Source organism: Lactuca sativa, chromosome 5, assembly GCF_002870075.4.
Source record: "Lactuca sativa cultivar Salinas chromosome 5, Lsat_Salinas_v11, whole genome shotgun sequence".
In the NCBI taxonomy this organism is placed as follows: domain Eukaryota; kingdom Viridiplantae; phylum Streptophyta; class Magnoliopsida; order Asterales; family Asteraceae; genus Lactuca; species Lactuca sativa.
In genome coordinates, this window is record NC_056627.2 from 57,312,565 (window position 1) to 57,336,512 (window position 23,948).

Sequence of the window (23,948 nt, forward strand, 5' to 3'; positions counted from 1 at the left end):
GTGGGATATTGGACATTTTTGTGAAATGCCACAGTAGAGAAAAATTCCACACACAGCTCCTTATAAACCCACTCTTGAATAGCGAAAAGATTGTTCCACTCCTTGCACGTGAAAGAATACCCATTCCTCATAAATAGTTTCATAAGAAATGGGTTCAACCTATCAGCCAATCCAACTTCTCTTAATCTTTTTCAATTCCCAGTCGGGGCAACTGAAAACTCTTGGTTGTGTAACCAACCCAAACGATTGCTATACCGTGTAAAAACATCCCTCCACACATTCATTGGAAATACATAAAATGGATGCAAGTTAGCCACCCCAACTGGAATTTCATACCTAGGAGCCATTTCCCGCAAAAAAAAACAAAGAAACAACAAAACAAAACAAAATTTCCAGCACATTAGAAGGTTAACAGAACAGGTTGCATGAAGCCCAGAATTCACGTCGTGAATCCCTAGAAATTCACGTTGTGAGTTCGGCCTGCCCAAACGAATCGTTCAAGGCTATGCACAAATGAGTCTGAAACTGTTGTTAGGGTTTTCTCCTAAGTCGGTTCTAAGCCTAAACAAGTAACATGCAATGGGTATAACATAACGTTTCGGGCAAAATTCCGTTATTTTGACTAAGCACAAACCTAATCCCTTTATTCCACAACTAAAGAAAATTAACCATTAGAAGTAAGAAATAATTACCTTAAAGTGAAAATTACATAAAAAAAAATGGACTATAGAGTTGTGTTTGGCCGCAACCGGAATGGGGGACCAGGAAAAACAGCTTCATTGCGTGGGAATGGAGAAGTGATTAGGTGAAAGTGGGTTCTAGTCCTTTATCTGTGGTCCTGTGTAATTTAACATTCACGTCGTGAATTTGTAATGACTCATGTCGTGAGTTTTGGGCTATCAGTTGGGCCATTTGATTAATCAACAAGTGGGCCTATATACTTATTGGGCTAACAGAAAAGTGATTCGTAAATGTCCTTTCAACTCACGTTGTGAGGCACTCGTGCTCACGTCGTGAGTTTGGTCTGATCAGATATTCACTTAATACATCCAATTTTTTTTATTAACTATAAATCTTAATTAATTACCACTTAATTCAGGGACCCTACAGTTACTGTTTTACCATTCATAAGATTACTTGGACGATGAGATGATTAATTTTCCTAAAAACTAAAAAAAACTAGAAAGAAAATCAAACCGGGCTCGGGTTGCCTCCCGAGAAGCCGTTCTTTTTTATGGACTCGTGAGCCGGACTCCGTGCCTCCTCACGTTGAGTTGTCTGAAGAGTCCATCGCCAACTGAACTCTTTGCTCCTTCCATCGCCTCTTGTAAGCTTGAACTTGTCTTTTATACGCTTTTTTCGAGTTTTCCTTTTTAGCTTTTATCTCATTTGCGTCGAGCTTTCTTTTGGTCCCTTTATTCTCTAAGCTTTCTTCATTCTTTTTAAGCTCTAATGTAATCTTCTTTTCTTCATCAGCTGAAGTCATGTCCTTAGAAGTAACCTCGTCTTCATCCTCGTTACTCGATAAATCGTCGCTTTCCTTACTTACCCAAGAAGTTGGTGTTGTAAAAGCAATCACTTCAACAAAAAATGGAACGGATGCTCTTTGTTTCGTACGCTTGACTTGTTGAATTGTCTTAATTTCCTCTTCCATTAACTTCTCCAATTCTCTAAGTTCATCTTTTTCATCAATATTGAATACTTCACCTTGAACATCACTCCCTTGGAAATCTTCTTTTATTCCAAAAGTTTCCTCTTCATCTCCAACTCTCAAAGTAAGCTTGGACTCGCGAATATCAACCAAGGCTCCAGTAGTATTAAATAATGGGCGGCCAAGAATAATCGGAACTTAGGGATCTTCTTTCATATCTAAAACCACAAAGTCTATTGGAAAAACGAATTTCCCAATTTTAACTAGAATATCTTCTACAATGCCCCGGGGCTGTGTCACGGAACGATTTGCCATGTGCATAGTCATTTTCGTAGCCTTCAACTTCTGAATATTCAACTTCTGATAAAATAAATAAGGCATCAAATTTATGCTAGCCCTAGAATCGGCTAAAGCATAAGTCTTCACCTTATTCCCAAACTCACATGGAAGAGTGAGGCGTCCAGGATCTCCCATCTTCTTAGGTAACTCTCCCAGCACTACTTTGAACTTTGCTCACTTAAAATAACCTTAGAATTTTTCTTCAATTATTGACGAGTGTCTATCAAATCTTGTAGGAACTATGTGTACTCAGGAATTTTTGATAATAACTCAATAAAATGAGTATTTATAAGAATACCCTTTACGTACTTTATAAACTCAAAATGCTGCTCCCTTTCCAGTGGACTAAGATTATCTCGAGACGGAAACGGTAAAGGCGGACGATAAGCCGGAACAATTTCTGAATTTTTCTAATCAAACTGATCCCAAGTCATGAGCATAGAGGGCTCACGTCGTGAGTTCGGTGTTTAAGCACATATATTATCTTTGATTTTTGACCGCTTCGGTTTTGGTTCGGCTAGTTTTGGCTCCTCCTCTAATGCTTCAAATAACTTAGAAATGGTCTCTTCTTCATTCTCGATCATCATTGATGATGGACATGGGATTGAGTTTGTTTTTCAGGAATTTGTGAGGATAATTTGTTGTTTACCAAAGTTTTTAATTAACCAAGTTGAACTTCGAGATTATATATCAATGCTTGATGATTTCTTAATGAGGCTTGCTGATCAATCATCATTTTATGTTGTTCTTTCATCATCTTCATGTGCTCTTTCAGCATTGCATCAGTATCATCATGCCTTTTCTCAGAAGCTTCCATAAATCAGGTCAACATGTTTTTAAAGTTAACCTTCTTCTCGGATGGTGGTTGCTCTTTTTGGTAGAAGCCTCAGCTTGTCTGCTTATATTTTTCTTCTTTTTGCTTCTTGTATTCGTCATATGGCAGCCACTTCCTCTTTGGTTTTCTCCAATCTTCATCATATTTATCCCCACTAGAATAGCAAACTTGAGCTTTTTTATACCCATTATCATCTTAGTGGCAATCCTTAGTCAAGGGTGGACCATTACACCTTTCACATCCAACTCTTATAGCATGTAATGTTTGGTCCATTTTTGTCATTCTCCTGTCCATTGTATCAAGCATGGCCATTATAGCGGCCATGTATGCAGAATTTCCACCCCTGCTTCCTTGAACTCCGTCATTTCTTGGATTATGGTACTCACGAGAATGCTTTGCAAATTCTTTAACTAACTCCTTGACTTCCCCCAAATTTTTCTAAGTAAGTGTTCCTTGAGAATCAAGGATTTGCCTTGTCATGACATTAACACCATCATAAAATATTGACACTTCTTGCTGTATATTGAAGTCATTTTGAGGATAATTTCTCAACAATCCCTTATAGCGCTCCCATGCCTCATAAAGTGAATCACCTGGATTTTGCTTAAAATTTTCTATTGCCTTTTTGAGTTTAGCTATCTTGGAAGGTGAGCAAAAATGGTCTAAAAACTATTCGCGTATTTGAACCCAAGTAGTGATTGCACCAGGTGGTAGTGCCTTTAGCCAGTCTTTAGCAGCTCCCTTAAAAGTGACTGGTAGCATCCTCAGCAAGACTGTTTCTCTAGGAACATTTGGGATATTGAAATAATCTGCTATGTCATTTACTTCATTCAAATGCTTGTAAGCATCCTCATGATCCTTTCTAAAAAATGGTACATCCCTAAGTACAGCAAGGGTGTGTCCTTTCAGTTCGAATGGGGCAGGTGTAGGAATTGCAGGTTGTATTAGGCCAGGACCAGCATCATCTCTAATTCGCTTTTTGTAATCTCCCATGGACATATTCTTAATATTCACCATCTCGTTATCAGACTCGTCTTCAGATTCACTTCTATTTAATGCAAATTCAGGCTCGGATTCGTACTCGGACTCCTTTGGGTTTGGATCTTGCTCAAATCTTTCTATCTAGCTTTTGTCCCTTGATGATGTACTCGACTCTCCCACTTTCTTTCCCAAATTCTTTCCAAAGAGGTCTTTGAAAGATGACTTTTTTTGGTGTTTCATTCACTCCTACATTCTTATCTGTCTTCTTGTGAAGGGTTGACTCTGGATCTTCAAATGGTGGCACCAAAGGTGTATTAGAGCCTCTGGTCATGAACTTCTACAAAATAAACAAAAATAAAAACAAAAAATAGAACTAAAACAGAAAAACAAAGAAAACTAAAAATTACTAGATTCATGTCGTGAGCCAATAAAGCTCACGTCGTGAGTTCAGTACTGGAGAAAACACTAAACTGAAAAATAACTTTTTGTAAGTTTTACCACACAAAAAGAATCGATTAATTTAAAGCAAATAAATCAACAATTAAATACTCCGTTCCCCGGCAACGACGTCAAAAACTTGATACGTGCAAATAGGTACACCTAATTCTAAATTTATAACCTAACTACTTAACTAACTAAAATGCACCTATGCAGTGTACCTAGTCAAATTATAGAATAGTTTTGGTAAGTCGGGTGTCGATCACAGGGAACGGTTTTAACTAATTAATCTACCTACTATTAAATTAACCTAATTTCTAACAAAGGAAGGGGTTTTATCTAATTTTGCAAATTTAGAAACTTAATTCTTTAACATAAATTCAATCAATAAACAAAACACTTCTATTAGTTCGAATCCACTTTCCCTCAATGGTTTATAAATTAGTTATGACAATTACTGTTGGTTGCCAATTAAGATAGTATTACCAATTCAGTTCTAAATTTACTAACATTAATTAATTCATGTAGATATATGTATGGTCACAAAATAGTTAACACAGAATCAATTATTAAATAGAACTGGAGTCATGTAAGATTGATTTGAAAAACACACTTACGGTCATAATATGAGTTCTCTAGCACAACTAAATTGAATAGTTCAATTACTTATCTAAGTTGGTTTGATCTTAGCTCTAATAAACTAGTGTTCACCGAATTATTAGGTATTCAAATTCATGTAGATTCATATTCACTAACTACACAGAATAAGAATTTAAAGCAATCAAATATTAAATCAAACATGCTAGGTTCAATCAATCAAACACAAGTCATAACCAACAAGTAAATCAAAGTTAAAGTATTGAAACCATGAGCTCCAGCTTCATCTAGCTAGCAGAAGCAGATAGATTTAGTTGGACATGTTAACAAACAAACTAACACAAATCATATTCAAAAACATATTTAAATGTACCAAACTATTAAGCTAATTATGAACTTCTCCTTCTTCCTTAGTATGTAAACCAACTACCAGGCCTTTGAACTCTGTAATTTTCGTCTCCAGAAACTCTCCAAGTCAGCCAAAAGCTTTTTAAAACGTAATACTCAAGGATATATATATATATATATATATATATATATATATATATATATATATATATATATATATATAGTTTTCTATATTAACCGTACTCACGTCGTGAGCAAGTATGTCTCACGACGTGAATTTGTAAGTGTCCGTGTTTGACAAGGATTCATCTATGTGATGCTAATCTTATGGAATATTCTAACTCTCGTCGTAAGTAAGCAATCCTCATGTCATGAATTTAGATTCTTACGTGGGTTTCTTCTTCTTTTAGTCTCTACGCCTCCAAAGTTCCAAGCTTTGTCGTTTTTAGTCGCTTTTCTTCAAGAACACTTCTATTTAGCTGCAAAGTATAATTTAAACTTATAATTATCATTATTCAATGCAAATAACCAAAATATGTATAAAAATATAAGTAAATATTGCCTAAAACATGCATAAATATGGTAATATCACCTATTCAACTATTTGTTCGAATTGAGAGGTGAGTTTTCCTCACTGTTCTTATGGGTCGAAGGCACCAATGTCAGCCCATTAGAATATGTATCCTGGTATTGAGGATGTTGCTATGTTGTACTGATCTGTTAAGTTGTATGTTTGTCTGTTGACTAGGTATATATATATATATATATATATATGTGTGTGTGTGTGTGTGTATGTGTGTGTAACACCCCGTTCTTAAAATATCTATTGATGGGTTCCCGAGATCAAGAGTAAAGGCGTTTCGGTCTTTCATGAGCGATGAGTTATTATTCGGGAAGGTTTCGGATCAGGGTGTGCTGCTAGAAGCGAAGATCTTCTCGCCACCTTTCCGTGGATATAAAGTTCATTAGAATCGGATCTAGAATGAAGGAGTTATGATGCTTTAAAGATATGGACATTTATGGCCCATAATGGGAAAAAGTGAAGCAAAAGACCATGCATGAAAGATGGGACACGCATGGGTACGCCCAGCGTAATGAGGCAAGTTGGACGCGGGTGTTTAAGGCGTACGCTCAGAGTCTTAAAACCCTAATTTTTGGGTTAAGAACTATAAAAGGAACGTAATGGTTCTCACCCTAGCCTCCATAAACACTCTCTTACCCTCAGAAACCCTAGAGAGCCGTCCCACCTCCATTGTTGGGTGTGTTTGACCTTGGAGAACCCATTTTGAGCTTGATGATTAATCTCTTAAATCTCCTCTAGTTCAAGTTTATGGACCTTTTTGGTCCCAAGTTTGGGTCTTGGCGAGTTAAGCTCATTTCTAAGACCAGGGTTGCCTCCCTTAGAGTCATATGAGTCCCATAAGCAGTAAAGTTACAACCTTTGGGGTTCTATTAAGCCCATGCATGAGATCTAGTCCTTTTCTTGGATGTAGAAGTTCATTTTGGAAGTTTGAGTTGGTTTGAGCCATATTAAGTCACCAAGTCAGTGACTTTATGGTTTAAGTCGTGAAATAAGACATGGATCTGAGTTTTTAGTCCTTGGAATGGTGTAGTAAGCACTTAATGAGGAAATGACTTAACAGAGCACTGCGTTGAGCGTACGTGCAGGTACGCCCAGCGTACTGGTCATAGAGCTGGTACGCTAAGCGTACGTGCAGGTACGCCCCGCGTAATCTGTCTGTTTGGATCATGATTTTTGGGCCGCGGTTTGGGGTATGTTTGGGTATTTGGGCCGCGTAATCTGTCTTTTTGGATCATGTAATCCGGGTATTGTTGTTGTGTTATTGCTTTGCTATGTTTGCATCATGGTAGTTAGGATGGTATATGTTAGTGACCTGTTAGGTTGGTATCCTGCTTAGAGTATGCTATGTATGTGATCTGCTAGATCGGTTGACTGATGATTAATTGTTATGTGGTTATATGTTTATGTGCACATGGTTGGTTGACTGGGGTTGGGTTGAGGCGGGTCCTGCTTTGTGTTGTAGGCCAACATACCCAGGGCGGACCGGATATCCCGAAGGCCCAGCGAGCGGTCAGGATAAGTTGTAGGCTACACGAGGGCGGACCAGACATGCCGAGGCTCGGAGAGTGGACCAAGCCGACTGAAGGCCCGGTGCGGGCGGACCAGTCATGCTGTAGACTCAGAGAGTGGACCAGGTGGGTTGAAGGCCCGGTGCGGGTGGACCAACCACACTGCAGACTCGATGGATATGGCTAGACTCGGAGGGTGGACCAGGTGGACTGAAGGCCCGGTGCGACAGACCAGTCACACAGTAGACCCGAAGTGCATGGTTGTTCTATGTTCTGTTATGATATGGCATGTTATGTGTATGGTATATGTGGTTGGTATTTTGGGGGTATCTCACTAAGCATTCGGGCTTAAAGTTGTGGTTTAAAATGTTTCAGGTACTTCAGGAGACCATGGCAAGGCAAAGGTGTGATCGTACCGCTCCTCATGTTTATGTTTTATGATATGGTTCTGGGAAGACTCTGATAATAATTGTATTGAAAACCTTTTTGTAATAAGTTTATGAAATTGGGTTGTTTTTGAAAAGTTTAAATTGGTTGGAATTTTTATGGTTGTTACAGTGTGTGTGGACATAGTATTATGGGGTTGAGACTGTACTGCTTTGTGCTATCTGTCAACAGATTGGGGCATTCCAACCGTGGTCCGGGGGTAATCTAACTAGGAGGTTGTGGACCCGGTATGTATTGGCAAGTCAACCGAAAGGTTGTGGGACGAGACATTCCAATCAAAAAGTTGTGGGCCAAGGGTAATCCAACCAGGAGGTTGTGGACCCGATATCTGTTTAGTTATATGTTTTTGTGTGGTACTTTGGGAGGGGGTGGGTACTCACTAAGATTTGACTTATAGTTTAAGTTTATTGTTTCAAGTACTTCAGATGATCATGGCAATGCAAAGGAGTAATCGTGCACATCCTTCAGATTTTAATGTTATTTGGAATTTGGGATACTCTAATTATTGATTATCACTTTTGGGATAATGTTTTGTTAGGACTTAACCTCCTGCAAGGTTGGGACGTCGTTTCCTATGAGCAGTATGGCATCGACATACAAAACGAGAAAGCTAACTATACTCCCATTGGCTTTGACATATACACAGGACTCATCCTCGCTTCACAAGAAACCAAACTCTTTGACTTTCTCATCGAAATAGAGATTCCATCTGCGAGATGCTTGTTTCAATCCATAGATGGATTTCTTAAGCTTACACACTCTATTAGGGTGTTTTGCATCGACAAAACTCTCTGGCTAACTCATGTAAACATCTTTAACCAACTTCCTATTAAGGAAAGTCGTTTTGACATCCATCTGCCATATTTCATAATCATGAAAAACATTTATCGCTAGCATAACCCTTATAGACTTTATCTTTGCAACTGGTGAGAAGGTCTCATCATAGTCAACTCCGAGATTTTGAGTAAAGCCCTTTGCAACCAATAGCGCCTTATAAGTGTGTACTTTCCCATCCATGTCGGTCTTCTTCTTGAAGATCCATTTGCACCCCACTGTCTTACGACCCGGTACATTGTCAACCAAGTTCCAACTTGACTTTCATATATGGGTTGAATCTCACTGTCCATAGCCTCTTTCCACTTTTCATACTCCGGGACCGCCATGGCTTCCTTATAGCTGTTAGGTTCATCCAAATTTACTAGTGTACTATCACTAATAAACATATCACCCTAAATTGTTATATGAAAACCATATAACACAGGCGGAACACTAACTCTACTGGAACGTCTAAGAGGTAAGGACTTGTTAATCGGTTCAACAGGAGTTTCCTCCTCGGGTTGAATGTCAGCGTTAGAGGTTCCTTCATCACTTGATTCTTGAAGCTCTTCAAGATCAATTTGCCTCCCAATGTCCTTTTGGCTTATGAGTTCTTGCTCTCGGAAAACCCCTCTCCTCGCAACGAAGACAACATTGTCACTCGGTCTATAGAAGAGATATACAAAGGACTTCTACGGATAGCCGATGAAAATACACTGCTTACTACGAGGTTCGATCTTTTCGTGAGTCTATCGTCTTACGAAAGCCTCGCAACCCCAAACCTTGATATGTGCTAATGAGGGAGATTTCCATGTCCACATCTTGTGAGGTGTTTTGGCAACCTTCTTAGTCGGGACTAGATTAAGGATATGGACGACAGTCTCTAAGGAATACCCCCAAAATGAGATAGGTAATGAAGCACGACTCATAATGGAACGAACCATGTCTAGAAAAGTTCAATTGCGTCTCTCACCCACACTATTCAAATATGGTGTCCTAGGTGGCGTCAACTGTGGAATAATTACGCATTCCTTGAGGTAATCATGGAATTCAAGACTAGTACTCACCACCTCGATCGGATCGGAGCATCTTAATTTTCTTGCCTAGCTGATTCTCCACTTCCTACTTAAACTCTTTGAACTTTTCAAAGGTTTCTAACTTGTGCTTGATTAAGTAGATATACTCATATCTACTATAATCATCAGTGAAAGTCACATAGAAGCGGCTTGCATCCCTTGTGGTGGATCTAAAGGGCCAACATACATCGGTATGAATGAGATCCAATAAACCCACACCCCTTTCACAAGTGCCAGAGACGGGTGACTTGGTCATCTTTCCAAGAAAACAAGACTCTCACATGTCATCATCCCTAGGGTCGAATGACTCCAATACCCCATCCTTTTGGAGTTGGGCTATGCGCTTCTTGTTGACATGTCCAAGACGGCAATGCCACAAGCATGCTTTGTTCAAACTATTGGAAAAATCGATATGCAACACATTATTTCCTAAGTTGTCTACAACCATCATAGTTTCATATATACCATTACAAGGAAATGCTTCAAAATAGAAAGAACCATTAAAGAAAGCGTTAATAGAACCTTTTTCATTATCAAACAAAAATCTAAATCCTGGTTTATACGAACCATGAAAGGAAATAATGGTTCGTATCATTTCTAACGAGTAACAGCAATTATTCAAATTTAAACCTAACCCACTACTAAGCACTAAAGAGTAAACTCCAATCTTGGTGACAGACGACGCTTTCCTATTCCCGTGATCAAGTTTATCTTCCCATGCTCCACATCCCTACTTCTTCTTAGACCCTTCATATCAGAACAAATGTGAAAACCACATCCTGTATCGAGGACCCAAGACATAGCATGTGATGAGTTATTAGATTGAATAGTATAAATATCTACGAAGGATGGCTTTGTCTTCCTATCCTTTATATCTTGCAAGTACCTCGGCCAGTTTCGTTTCCAATGCCCTTTCTCGTGGTAGTAGTAGCACTCTTCATCCTTCGGATTTGAGGAGGGTGTAGCGGGACCAACCTTGGTTCCACTTGAAGAGGTCACATCGTGGGACTTTCCCTTTTGGCTCTTAGAAGGAGCCTTCCTCTTCTTACCCTTCCCTTGCCTAATTGCCAAGACGAGGGCGGTAGTAGGATTTGATGCAACAGATTTGTCTTTTAGACTACTCTCAGCAATCCTTAGCAAGCCTTGAAGCTTGCTTAGAGTGACCTCCTCCTTGTTCATGTGGTAGGTCATACGAAACTGGTTGTAACAAAGAGTTAAGAAGTGTAGAATGATATATATGGCCAACTCCTCATCGAAGTTAACATTTAACTTCGACAAGCGGTCCACATATCTCTGCATTTTCTGTAGGTGGGCCATGATGGACTCTCCATCCTTCATCTTGGTAGTGATCATCACAACGATGATCTCGTACCTTTCCTGCCTCGCACTTTGATGGTACCTATCCATAAAATCTTGATGCATCTCATAAGGGTAGTAGTCATCATCGTACTTCTCGAGTTCAGCAGTCATTGTCGCCAGCATGATGCAATTAACTTTCATAGCATCTCGCTCGTGAGCCTCGTAGGCAGCAATTTCTTCGGGAGTTGCAGTGTTGACATTGACTTCTTTCAGCTCCTTGTCGAGAACATACTCCTTTTCCTTGTAACGAGTGACCATTAGAATGTTGTGGATCCAATCATTGAAGTTGGACCCATCGAATATCACCCTCCCACACAAATTCATGAGTGAGAATGAGCCAAAAGGGTTCAAGCCTGAAGCGTTGTTGTTGTTCGAAGTAGACATCTGAAATAGAAAAGGAAAAAAGTTTGATTAGATAAGAATCCCCAATTAAACACCCAAATGAAAAATTAGGGCTAGGATCCAACAACATTATCTACAATTTAGAAGAGGGATGCCATAATCTAATCGTAAATAATTTAAAGGTAAGTGAATGACGATTCACTAATTTCCACCATGAAAAACAAAAAAGAGATTAAGTTTTAAATGTATTGAAACTCCTAGATCTTTTGAGATTCATTGAACTTTTCAATGGCATGTTTAAATCTCAATATGCCCTTCAAGTTTGTGACTGGGATACCGAGGATCACAAACAAGGTGTGAATAACCATGCAAATGTACTTGGTGCTCTCGATGTCATTTACCACCTAATCAATGTGTCGGTTAACCACACACTCTCCATTGATCTATGATAAACATCGATTCACCCTTTGCCACCATTGCTAGTCCATATTAGTGTGTCGATTATTCACGTATGCTCCACTAACGACTTGGCAGGGTGCAAAGTGTAATTTCATAGAATAACATCATTTCACATTTTTCCTTAAGTAACTAAGATTGGGAATTTTATTAAAAAAACATTTAGTTACTTTATTAATCATTATACGTTTAATGAGGAATTAGTTGTCCTATCCTACCCGTTCGGCTAACGACCCTCCACCAATCAAGGAAGCGGTTGGTGAGAGTGAACACCCATTAAACTGCCATTTTATAGGCAGCAACCTTATACCCCCTCCTTATAGATCGGCTTCGTGAATGAGGCCTACTAACGATAAGACTAGCTTAATCTTTTATATATATATATATATATATATATATATATATATATATATATATATATATCTTATAATATTATAATAGTATAAGGGTTGAATTTTAAACTTGCAAAATCCTAGGGTTTAGAATTTAAATATTTCAAAATTAAACTTTTAATCAAAAATTTAAATTCCAAAACTTTAGGGCAAGTTTTGAAACTTTTCAAAACTTTCTAGATCAAATTACAAATAATTTAATTAAACAATTAATTAGTAATTATCTAAATTTGACCTAATTCAATTTCATGGCAAGATAATGCAATCAAATAATTCAAATAATTAAAGTTATCATATAAGGCAATAATTATCTAATTAGTTTACAGTTATCTTCTATTTGGATGAGGATAATCATATCAATTAAATAAAAATCAAATTTTATTAATCAAAAACGTTTTTGGTAATTATCCCAACCCAAAACAGGCTAAAATCCCGAAATATCTGCTTTCTGACTCTCCGACTCGCTGAGTCACTGACTGGACTCGTCGAGTTCATTTGTTGACTCGACGAGTTCAACTGTCAGAGGGCAGAAAATTTGATTTTGCAAGCAATGAATGATCAAACAAGGCATTAAATACAATAGAAAACAGCCTAGGCTCTGATACCACTGATGGGTTATGAGCATTACATCAATCATATGGTTCACATGCAAACCCTAAAGCTTTGGATCTAGGTTTCTCTAATTATACATGCAAATCATCCACAGATTTTAAACCCTAATACTAGCATACAAAATCGAAAACAATAACTAAAACAAGTTTAGATGATTACCTTTCAATTGTAGCAAGAATATTCAACCTTTGAGAGTTATAGTATCACAAGTGTAATACCTCTAATCGATCATAAACACCAATGTAAGTTGGATGATCTTGGAGAGAGGGGAAGGAGGCTCAAAATTGGCTCTTGATCTCTAGGGTTCAAGTGGTAGCCGAATTGTGAAGCCCTAGGGTCCTTTATATAGGTGAGCTGCTAGGGTGGGTTTCAGTCAAAACCCTAATTTGATTGCTTAGGCCTTAAGCAGTCCATAGGAACCTTCTAGAACAAGGCCTTAGGTGAATCCAAAGTGGGCTTCCACCATGATTTCGTCTATCCCATTCCTAAGGGATACTCAGCCCAAAATCCAATTATCTTATAATTGCAATTCCAGTCCCTTAGGTTCAATTAATATCTTTTGACCATAAAATTAATTTCCTAATTAATTCTTGACCAATATGATTTCTCTTTTAATATATTATTCATATAATATATTAATAAACCATAATAACCTCTTTCTCCATTAATCATCCAGTCAAGTTGCTCTGGTGAAGGCAACCCAAAAGGACCATGCTACAACCAGGTCAAGTACATACCAAAAATAGTTATGGGCTTAGATGCCTAATCCAACAATAAGCTTGTACTCTACAACAGGCCTCGAGTTCAAACCCATTCCCTCTTCTTCTCTTTGTGTTCATTTTTATTTTGAATGTTACCTCAATACACAAACATGAAGCCATTTCTTCTCTTATATAAGAAATGTCACTATTATCTATCAACAAGTAAGGTTGTAATTGGGTTTGTGTTTAAACCAAAAACCGACCCATTGAAAACCAAGAACTCAAAAAACCGAATCCATTGGTTTGGGTTTGGGTTTAAATTATTGAAAACCGAAATTAACAGGATGGGTTCGGTTTTAGCCCAAAACCAACCCAACCTGGACACCCCTATGATTTAGTAACACTTATTTACGTTAACCTCTATCATGCATAGGCGTATGTACTATGTTTGATAGGAAAAAAGACAAATGAGCAGCAATTTAACCTTTTAAGCTTAAAATGAGCAGCAATTTAGGTTTAAAATGTGCTAATATATGTGTAGGCAATCAATGGCCATTTAGGTTGTGTGAGATCTTCACATCTAATCCAAGTAGTCAATGGTTCTTTTGTTTCGAATCTATAGATAGAACAATTTAGGTTAATGATTTTAGTTCTATTATCCTAAATTCATAATTTTGTTATGCGTTTTTTACTTACTCGTTCTTATTAATACTCCCTCCGTACCATATTAATAGTCCATGTTTCCTTTTGTTTTGTCACAAAATAATAGTCTACTTCTATAAATAAATATATCTTTTACCAAAATACCCCTCATTATTAGTTAACCTACCATGGAATTAAATGCAACAAATGGGTATGATTGTCATTTCATTTAATAAAATTAGTGATAATTAATGTTTTCTTAATCTGTGTGTTTCTTGTCTATGGACAATAATTTTGCCATGAAGGGAGTACATATTTTAATCAACTTGTGTATTACTCATGGTTCTAACCAAGTAATCCTAGATAAACTTATACTAATTCACAAGGCTTAAATGTGAATTTCAAATGGAATCAAAATATATTTTTGGCATATTTCATTTTCTTGTATACGAGGCATTTAGTTTATTTCTTTTTAGATATCCTTTTGTATACTTTATATACACAAACATCACTCCTTTATAAATCTTTCAAATCACATATTAAACTCGATCATATTTAACAATTAATATTATCGTGAATGATGACAAATCTCATGTAACATTTCATATTTAATTCTTAATCATCTACATTGTATCTAGGGACAGAGCTTAAACAACTAATTTCGGGCGAGAGAGAGATGGGGGGAGTAAAGATTGTGCTTGTTGGTCTTACTACTGAAAATGTTAGGTGTATTTTCTCTATTTTATATGTTATTTCTAAAGCATGTTCATATTCATCACTTCTTTTTGCTGGTGTCCTTTTCTTAGCTAACCTTTTCTATCGACAACTTGGTAATAGAAACAAAGACATGACAGTAGGTAGAAGGTTGAGCTATCAAAGATTTACATCCACAAAAATTAACCAACATGTTGCTTAGTTATTTTATATTCCAGCTTCTCAAACAATACAAAAATTAGTGAACTCGTTTACAGCACTAGGAAGAAATTAAACTGGATTGTTTCCATATGGAAACTAGACATAGACAGGCATGGAATTTAATTCTCTATGCTGAAATTGTTCCTTTGCAAGATAAATGATTCCAGTCACATCCTTTCTCTTTAAAATACTACAAGAAGGACAATTTTTTAGAAAGATCCTAAATACCATAAATTTCTACATTTTTGTTTTATGCAGGACCTCTAGCAAGCCAATAAGAGAGAATGATAGAGGTGGCGAATATGTATATATATATATATATATATATATATATATACCTAAGCAATTTATAGGAGTCTGGCTGCCAAGCATACTTTAGATATGAGGTGTCTGAGCGGCCATGTTTAAGACAATCAGATTCAGAGTCAAGGAAAGGTGATGACAAAGATACTTGTGTTTTAGCCAATGTTACAACAATAAACAGTTGTAGTTCATTATGAATAACTAAAGATAAAAATCACTTAAACTAAATCAGAGGAACTGAAGGAATATGGATGATGATTCGATGGAGAATAGAGAAAGGAGAAATGAAGAGAACAATGAAGTGTTGAACATACTTGATCGATTCCAGTGTGGATGTGAGAGAGGTGGATCTATCAACGGTGTCCGGCGATTGTAGATTGAGATGTGTTGATTCAATGAACAACGAAGGATTCCAAGATGGAGCGACTGACGGACTAAGCAAGGGTTAGAGAGTCGATGATTCTGGTTTGGAGTTTGGACTATTTGTAACACCCTGTTTGGGATAATTCTGTGATTTGGGGCCGTGACCCGAATATCAGTTATCATAAGGCTTCAGTCCTTGGGTGAAAGAGAGATTTAGACCCCTTTGGATATGGGTAATGTAGATTAGGCGATCCGAGATTTCGATTGGTGCTTTGGAGCATGAGTGTATAACCGTAAAATGATGGTTCGGGACTTTTAAGAATTTTGGATTTAAGTTCGGAAAGTTTTAAGGCAAAGGAGAGTTTATAGGATTGTAGAGCTTCTCATTACCTTTCAGTGGATATAAAGAACATCGCAAACGGATTTGGAACGAAGAGGTTATGACTGTTCGAAGTTGGAAAGGATTTGGGGGAAAATTGAGCTCACGACATGAGCAGTTGTAGCGCACGACATGAGAATCGATTAAACAGAAATGCTGATTTAAAATGTGCTCACGACGTGAGCATTAGGAGCTCATGACATGAGAACTGTGCAACCCAAGCCCATGAGTTTTAGGGTTTTCAACATATGTAAGGGTTAGTTCCATGTTTTTAAGGCATTTTATGAGCCTCCATCATATCTAGATCAGCTTGAGAGGAACCTTAGCCTCTGTTTCACCATTTTGAGCCTCCCTTCTCCTCTTACATCCATTTATGAAGATTTTGGTGCTTTGAAGAAGAATAAGATGTTCTCGGTGCTTAGATCCAGCAAGAAAGTTCCCTCACCACCTTAAAGATCATATCTTGGACCATGGAGGTGTATGACACTCTTTTGTTGGCTGTGTGAGCTGTTAGATGTGGATTTGGTCAGCGAGGTGAGTCTTCTCACTATATCCATGGGTCGAAGGCACCAATACCGACCCATTACTTTGTTGTGTGGAATGCTAGATGTTTCTGTGACACTTGTATGAAAGACCAGGATCTAATCCCTGACAACTGTATGAAAGACTAGGATCTGACCCTTGTCAATTGTATGGAAGACCAGGATCCGGCCTTTGCACATGTATGAAAAACTGGGATTTAACCATCACCATTGCAAGGAAAGACCATGATTTGGCCCATGGAAGAAAATGCTTGTAAGACTATGATTTGGCCCATATCGATCACTTTCTTATGTACGGTATTTGGTGCTTTGGAGAACTCACTAAGGTTTGTGCTTACGGTTTCATATTTATGGTTTCGGGTACTTTCGGTTCGAAGGGGAAGCATTCGACATGACTGCACAACATCCCCCAAAGTTTTCCGCATTGGTAATTAATGATATTACTGTGATGTTTAAATAATATATTAACTTTGATCGGTTTTGGAACAACTCGTTTGTATGATTTATTGTTTTAAAAATGAAAAAATATATCTTACATTTCCAGGACATTACACTATCGAATAGTATGGGGCCACAACCTATTTCTTTTATTTTTGGGCTAATATGTATTAAAATTATTGGGCAAACATGGGGGCACAACCCCTCCGTGCCCTAAGCCCCTAACCATCCTCTGCGACTTATTGTGCCATGCTTTGTGATATGTCAAATACTCATTAAAGTTCGGGGATGGCATGCACTTTAGTGTTATACACTCGTAATAGTTAGGGATAATGACTTAAAAGGGTAATATATTCTTCGATTTTACACATTTAGTCACAAAGTTTTTTTTTGTTCACATTTACCCCTTCAACTTGTTAAAATGTACACATTCAGTCCTTATGACCGGTTATTTCAGGTTAACCGGTAAAAATGTCTTAATAGGGTAATATATTTCTCATTTTGTATACATTTAGTCCTTAATATTTTTGTACACATTTAGTCCTTAATTTTTTTTGTTGCAATTTTTTTTTGTACTCATTCAATACTTATGAATGTTTTCTTTAAGTTTTTCTCACAACATCTTACATGGAACAATCATTAACGAGGTGTTTTAGACTTTTGATGTTTATTGTAACGACCATAAAATTTCCAACCAATTTAAACTTTTCAAAAACAACCCTGTTTCATTAAGTTATTACAAAAAGGTTTTCAATACAATTATCATCAGAGTCTTCCCAGAATCACATCATAAAACAAAATCATGAGGAGCGGTACGATCACGCCTTTGCCTTGCCACGGTCTCCTGAAGAACCTGAAAAACATTAAACCACAACTGTAAGCCCGAAAGCTTAGTGAGATACCGCCAAAATACCAACCACATATACCATACATGCACAACATGCCATAACATAACAGAACACAGAACAACCATGCACTTCGGGTCTACTGTGTGACTGGTCCGCCGCACTGGCCTTCAGTCCACCTGGTCCACCCTCCGAGTCTAGCCATATACATCGAGTCTACAGTGTGATTGGTCCGCCCGCACCGGGCCTTCAATCCACCTGGTCCACTCTCTGAGTCTACAGTGTGACTGGTCCGTCCACACTGGGCCTTCAGTCGGCTTGGTCCACTCACCGAGCCTCGGCACGTCTGGTCCGCCCTCTCGGGGCCTACAGCCTATCCGAACCGCTCGCTGGGCCTTCGGGACAACCGGTCCGCCCTGGGTATGTTGGCCTATAGCACAAAGCAGGACCCGTCTCAACCCAACCCTAGTCTAACAACCATGTGCACATAAACATTCAATCATATAACAATTCACATTCAATCAAGCCGATCTAGCAGATCACGTAACATAACATCATCCTAACCAGGATACCGAACTAACCGGTCTCTAGCATAATACCATCCTAACTACCAGGATGTAAAATAGCAAAGCGATAACATAACAACGATACCCGGATCACAATCCGATAAAGGGTCGGCCTTGGTGCCTTAGACCCTGTTGATATAGTGAGGATAACTCACATCGCAACTGCCGAAACTCTGAACTGAAGAAGCAGATTCCCGAATCACCGCCTCACCGAAAATCTCGAACTATCTGAAGTAGCAAAATAACCATTAGACCAAACACAATATCCTTCCAAGGGTAAATTGACCAATTTACCCTTAACTCAATCTGGTCCATGACTAAGGCCCATAATCAAAATATGAAAGGCCCATCACTAGATAAGCTCTCAAGCCCACTAATGGCCTAAAGACCAAAAGTCCGAAGCAAAGCCCAATATTGGCCCAATTTACTAAATTGGGCCCACCTCACCAAATGGGCCTAGATCCAAGGTCCATAATAATTAGTGAGTCCACAATACTCCATCAATAATGTCCAGTCACGGCCCAAGATCTAGTAGCCCAATAACAGCTTAATCTCCTAAGGCCCAAAATGAAAACCCAACAGAGGGAGTACGCTGGGCATACCCTCCTTGGTACGCTGGGCGTACAACGATGCTCGCGAAACGGAGTCGGGACACAGACCCACTACGTTGGCGTACTCTCAGTTACGCTGGGCGTAACTCCGCTGAACTACAACATCTCATAAGATCTTAATGGCTTTAACTCTTAAGTCCAAACTTCAGATCTGTAGACCAAATATGCCTAGGATTCATAAAGTCCCAAACTTTATTACTTGGGACGTCCATAAAGCTCTTAATCCAAGGTCTTAATCCATTAAGACCTATCTATAACACACATGAGACAACCAAAGCCTTTGGGACCTCATTTTTCTTACCCAAGACCTCTCTTAAGGTCTAAAAGGACAGCTAATCTCAACCAACTCGAAACATGCATCAAGATGAGGGTTTTGGGGACAAGAATGATGTCAAAACTTCACAACACATAGATCTACACAATATGATTGTCAAGCTAGAGACTTTTTACCTCAAAAGAGCCTCAGAATATGATGTCTTTCCAGATCTACAAGCTCCAGCCACACAACTCCTTCTTTGACAACTTCCTCTTTCTTCTTCAAGACTCTCTTTTGCCAAAACAAGTTTTCCAAGGCCAAACACACCCAACAATGGAGGTGGGACGGCTATCTAGGATTTCTGAGGTTAAGAGAGTGCTTATGGAGGCTAGGGTAAGAACCATTATGTTCCTTATATAGTGCCTGACCCTAAATTTAGGGTTTCTGGATGATAGACGTACGCTGGGCATACATCCAGTACGCTGGGTGTACGTCAAGAGACCTCCATGTTCCTTTCCTCCACTACGTTGGGCGTACGTCCAGCTTACGTCGGGCGTACCCAGCCAACCACAAGCGCGCATGCAAGGGACCCCTTTGCTAAATTTCCCCCCTTAAGGGACCATTGTTGCCCACATCTTTAATTTACAACCTCTCCTCCATCATAAGCCGTTCTTTCCAAACTCTATATCCACATCAAGGACCGAAACGCCCTTACTCTTGCTCTCGGGAACCCAAAATTAGATATTTCAAGAACGAGGCGTTACATTTATGTTCATCGCGATCTCGACTACTTGGTTGCTTAGGTCATGTGTTTTGAACATCATAACTTTTTCATACTATCTCGGATTTTAATGATCTTTATATCTATGTGTTTGTATTTTAGTCTACTACAACTTTCGTTTAGATTACTCCCGTTAAAAAGTAATATATTTTTTAATTACGATCTTTATATCCATACGTTTTTTTATGAATGCATTTATGGATATTTTTTTATAAAATCGTAAGTAAATACATATTATATTTTAATGGGAGTAATCTTAACGAAAGTTATAGCAGACTTAAAAAACGAACACGTAGACATAAAGATCATTAAAATTAGATATCGTATGAAGAAATTACGACGTTTAGAATACAAAACCTAAGCCAAACCGCAAGACATATGCAACCAATTAGTCAAGGCCGCGATGAACATAAACATCAACAGCCCCAAACACCTCATCAATCAGGGACGGACGTAGGATTTGGTAGTAGGTGTTGCCGGTCCGTAGTAGGTGTTGCCGGTAAGTAGAAAAAAGAAAAAAAAATCGAAAAATTTACACTGCGTACAGAAAAAGCAGGGGTTGTCGGTGTCACTGCGGGCACCCAAAGAGAACCGTACCTGTCATCAATGATAGTCACATGTTAGATGTCGTGAGAAAAACTTTAAATAAATCATTGATAAGTACTGAATTGGTACAAAAGCAAAAAATGACTTATTTTGAAACAAAAAAAAAATGAAGGACTAAATGTGTACAAAAATATTAAGGACTAAATGTGTACAAAACGAGAAATATATTACTCTTATAAATCATTCTTCCCGGTTAACCTGGAGTAACCGGTCATAAGGACTGGATGTGTACAGTTTAACAAGTTGAAGATTTAAATATGGACAAAAAAAACTCAATGACCAAATATATACAAATAAAAAAATATATTACTCTTTTAATTCCTTATCCCTAATAGTTATTAAAATTTTGGCGACAGTTTTGCTGGACACAATTTTGAAAATAAAAATGTGTTATATCAAACCCCAAGTGTGACTATTGATTCTATGTATTAATTGTTCCTTATTTTAGCTTTATAGCTCTTTCCTAGAAGTGACTTGATAATTTTCAATTGTAAAAAAATATTAAATAACAAGAAGGTCAGGTTTTGTAGATTAACAAAATAAATTAAATTATCAAATGCTGGAATATCATTTTCATAAATAGTCTCGAAGAACAACGTACAAAAATGATGTCTTTAGATATTATATGCGATTTGAATATAGAAGTTGATCGTTCGTCGTATATAAAATATATTCTAATAAATTAAAATTTTTTTTTACCAAATGTTACACTCTCATTCAATTTACCAAATTTTATTTTGTAGTTATTTTGAGTTATTTTTTTCCACATATCATTTTATGGTTTTTTTTTTATTTTAATAAACTCCACGTAATACTTTAGTGTAATAATTACAATAAATATAATAATAAATTAATATCAATTTTATTAATGAACTTATCTTCTTATTTTAAAATTTTCAAATTAAAACTAACTAGTTTATTTAGTTTATTTATTTAAATTTAAAAGATAAAAAAAAATATCAATTTTAATAATTTATTATTTTTTATTTTCTTATAAACCTAATTTTTTAAATATTTAGACATTTATATTTAATTTTTTTAATTAACTCATATAATACATGAGTCTCACATTTAATATATCTTATGATAAAATAAGGAAAACTTACAGCAAATGACACTACTTAATAAACATGGAACGTCAAATTATAATAAAAAACACAAGCGAGGTTGATGATCTTTAGTATGGTTCATTGTAGCTCATACGAAGCAATAACAAAAACCAGCAATTATATATGTGTAACACCCTATTTTTTACATGTACAAAGTGTAGTAATTTTTAAAACATAGTTATGACTTAAAATAGTAACAATGTTTTTTTTATTTGTCAAAAAACATTTTCAACAGTGTTGGTTAACTTAGGGTTACGACTTCATATCAAATACAACCATAACGAAGCAAACAAATATATAAATACATGCAAACTAAGTCCCAAAAGTTTGCACTTTATCAAAACATTTGATATAGTTTTTTTAGACACAATAATTCATCAAAACATTTGTTAAAGTTTTTTTTTCTTTTTTTAAATTTAATCACACTTCATGCAATGTGCTATTCCATCCTCTCAAAATTATTATCAACAAACAACAAAACATAAAGATTAAGAAAACATTAATCATCACTAACTTTATTAAACAATGATATCATTTTGTTATATTTAATTTAATTGTAGTTGCATTTAATTCTCTAGTAGTTTAACTAATAATGGAAGGTATTTTGATAAAAGAGATATTTATTTTTAAAAGCAAACAATTATTTTGGAACAAATCAAAAATAAAACATAAATTATTAATATGAGACGCAATGAGTATTACTTAACATCAATTGTTATGAGAAATCAAATGACTTCTAGCCCAACGGTATCCGGTGTTGCCCTCTCTCCTTGAGCTTGAGGGTTCAAGTCTTATTGTGGACATATATGGATTTAAAGAGTAGATTAGATTTGTCATTTAAAATAAAATCAATTGTCATGAGAAGTCTATCAAAATATTACTCTGCCTCAACATAAGCAACAACTCTTTTCTCGACAACAACAAATGTTGCAAAAAGTCTAATCAACATAAGTCCGGAACTTTTGCAACGACATTTTGTGTTAAAAACATGCTTTTAGCTAATGTTTTGGTTAAGATCACTTCTATACAATTTGACACTTAATGAATCAAAACATTTGGTAAATAAACAAAAATGCAAACTAAAATTCAAACTCGTCAAATATATATAAACATTGATTTTGCTAAATTATCAAAATATTGATTGGTTACAGTTTTTTTCATTAAAAATTAACTAAATATCTAAGGTAAGCAAAAACTAAAAAAATAAATCAAATGGCAACCGGTCTATAAACGATAACAAATTGCAAATGTTAGTATTATTGCGAGTAAAACTTAAAATACATTGTCTATGTAGATAAAAAAAAAAAAACAAAATACTTTAATCTTTGTTGCATTTTGTTTATATCATAATGATTAGCCACAATATTTTATTAAATCATCTAATGTTAAGTATTTGAATCAAATCGTTATGTATTAATGTCTTTACGTAAATCAAAGATGTTAACGGCAAATCTAATCTACTCATAAACTACTTCTTAAATTTACTTATGTTCACGGCGATACTTGAACCTTCGACCTTAAAGAGAAAGGGCAACATCTAATATCGTTGGACTAGAAGTCATTTTGGTGCAAATCAAAGATTTATTTCAAGGATTGTAACAAGTATAATACTAGAATATAAATAAATTCTCTTTAATAAATGAAGGTTTTTTTGTCACATGTAAATTGCTCATGAGTTTTGACACTTGTCATTTTGAGGTATTTTTAAAATAAAATATTATCCGCTTGTCAATTTTTGGTTTGTTTCAATTTTTAAAATTAAAATCATATACTTATATATAAAGTATTAAATATCATATATATGATATGAAATTGCAATAAATACGTTTCTTCATTTCTTATTTTAAAGTTGTACATTAAAAATATTTTATGTTTACATTTTAATTTAATGTTTAATCTTTTTTTAAATTAACCCCTATAATACATGGATCTCACACCTAGTACATATGATTATAGAATATTTACACATTTTCTTTACAAAGTAATACACTTAGAAATTGGTACTTACGAAATATAAAAAATGGGTTACACTTTACATATTTGTGCATTTATACCAAAATGAAATTAATTAAAGAAATCTAGAAAGAATGTCTAATTTTCTTCCTTCTACT

General features: G+C 36.4%; 1 protein-coding gene and 1 non-coding gene across 2 annotated transcripts; one reads left to right on the forward strand and one right to left on the reverse strand.

Moving 5' to 3' along the window:
* Positions 1 to 1,264: 1,264 nt before the first annotated feature.
* LOC111915627 (uncharacterized) lies at positions 1,265 to 1,978 on the reverse strand. The gene is made up of 2 exons (XM_023911266.1): positions 1,877 to 1,978; positions 1,265 to 1,786 (listed from the first exon to the last, which is right to left on the reverse strand). Exons 1-2 carry the CDS (start codon positions 1,976 to 1,978, stop codon positions 1,265 to 1,267), a joined length of 624 nt encoding a protein of 207 aa, XP_023767034.1.
* A 1,373-nt stretch (positions 1,979 to 3,351) lies between these two features.
* Positions 3,352 to 3,458, forward strand: LOC111915659 (small nucleolar RNA R71). Its single transcript, XR_002858221.1, has one exon. It is a non-coding gene; the product is annotated as a small nucleolar RNA R71 (small nucleolar RNA).
* The last annotated feature ends 20,490 nt before the right edge of the window (positions 3,459 to 23,948 follow it).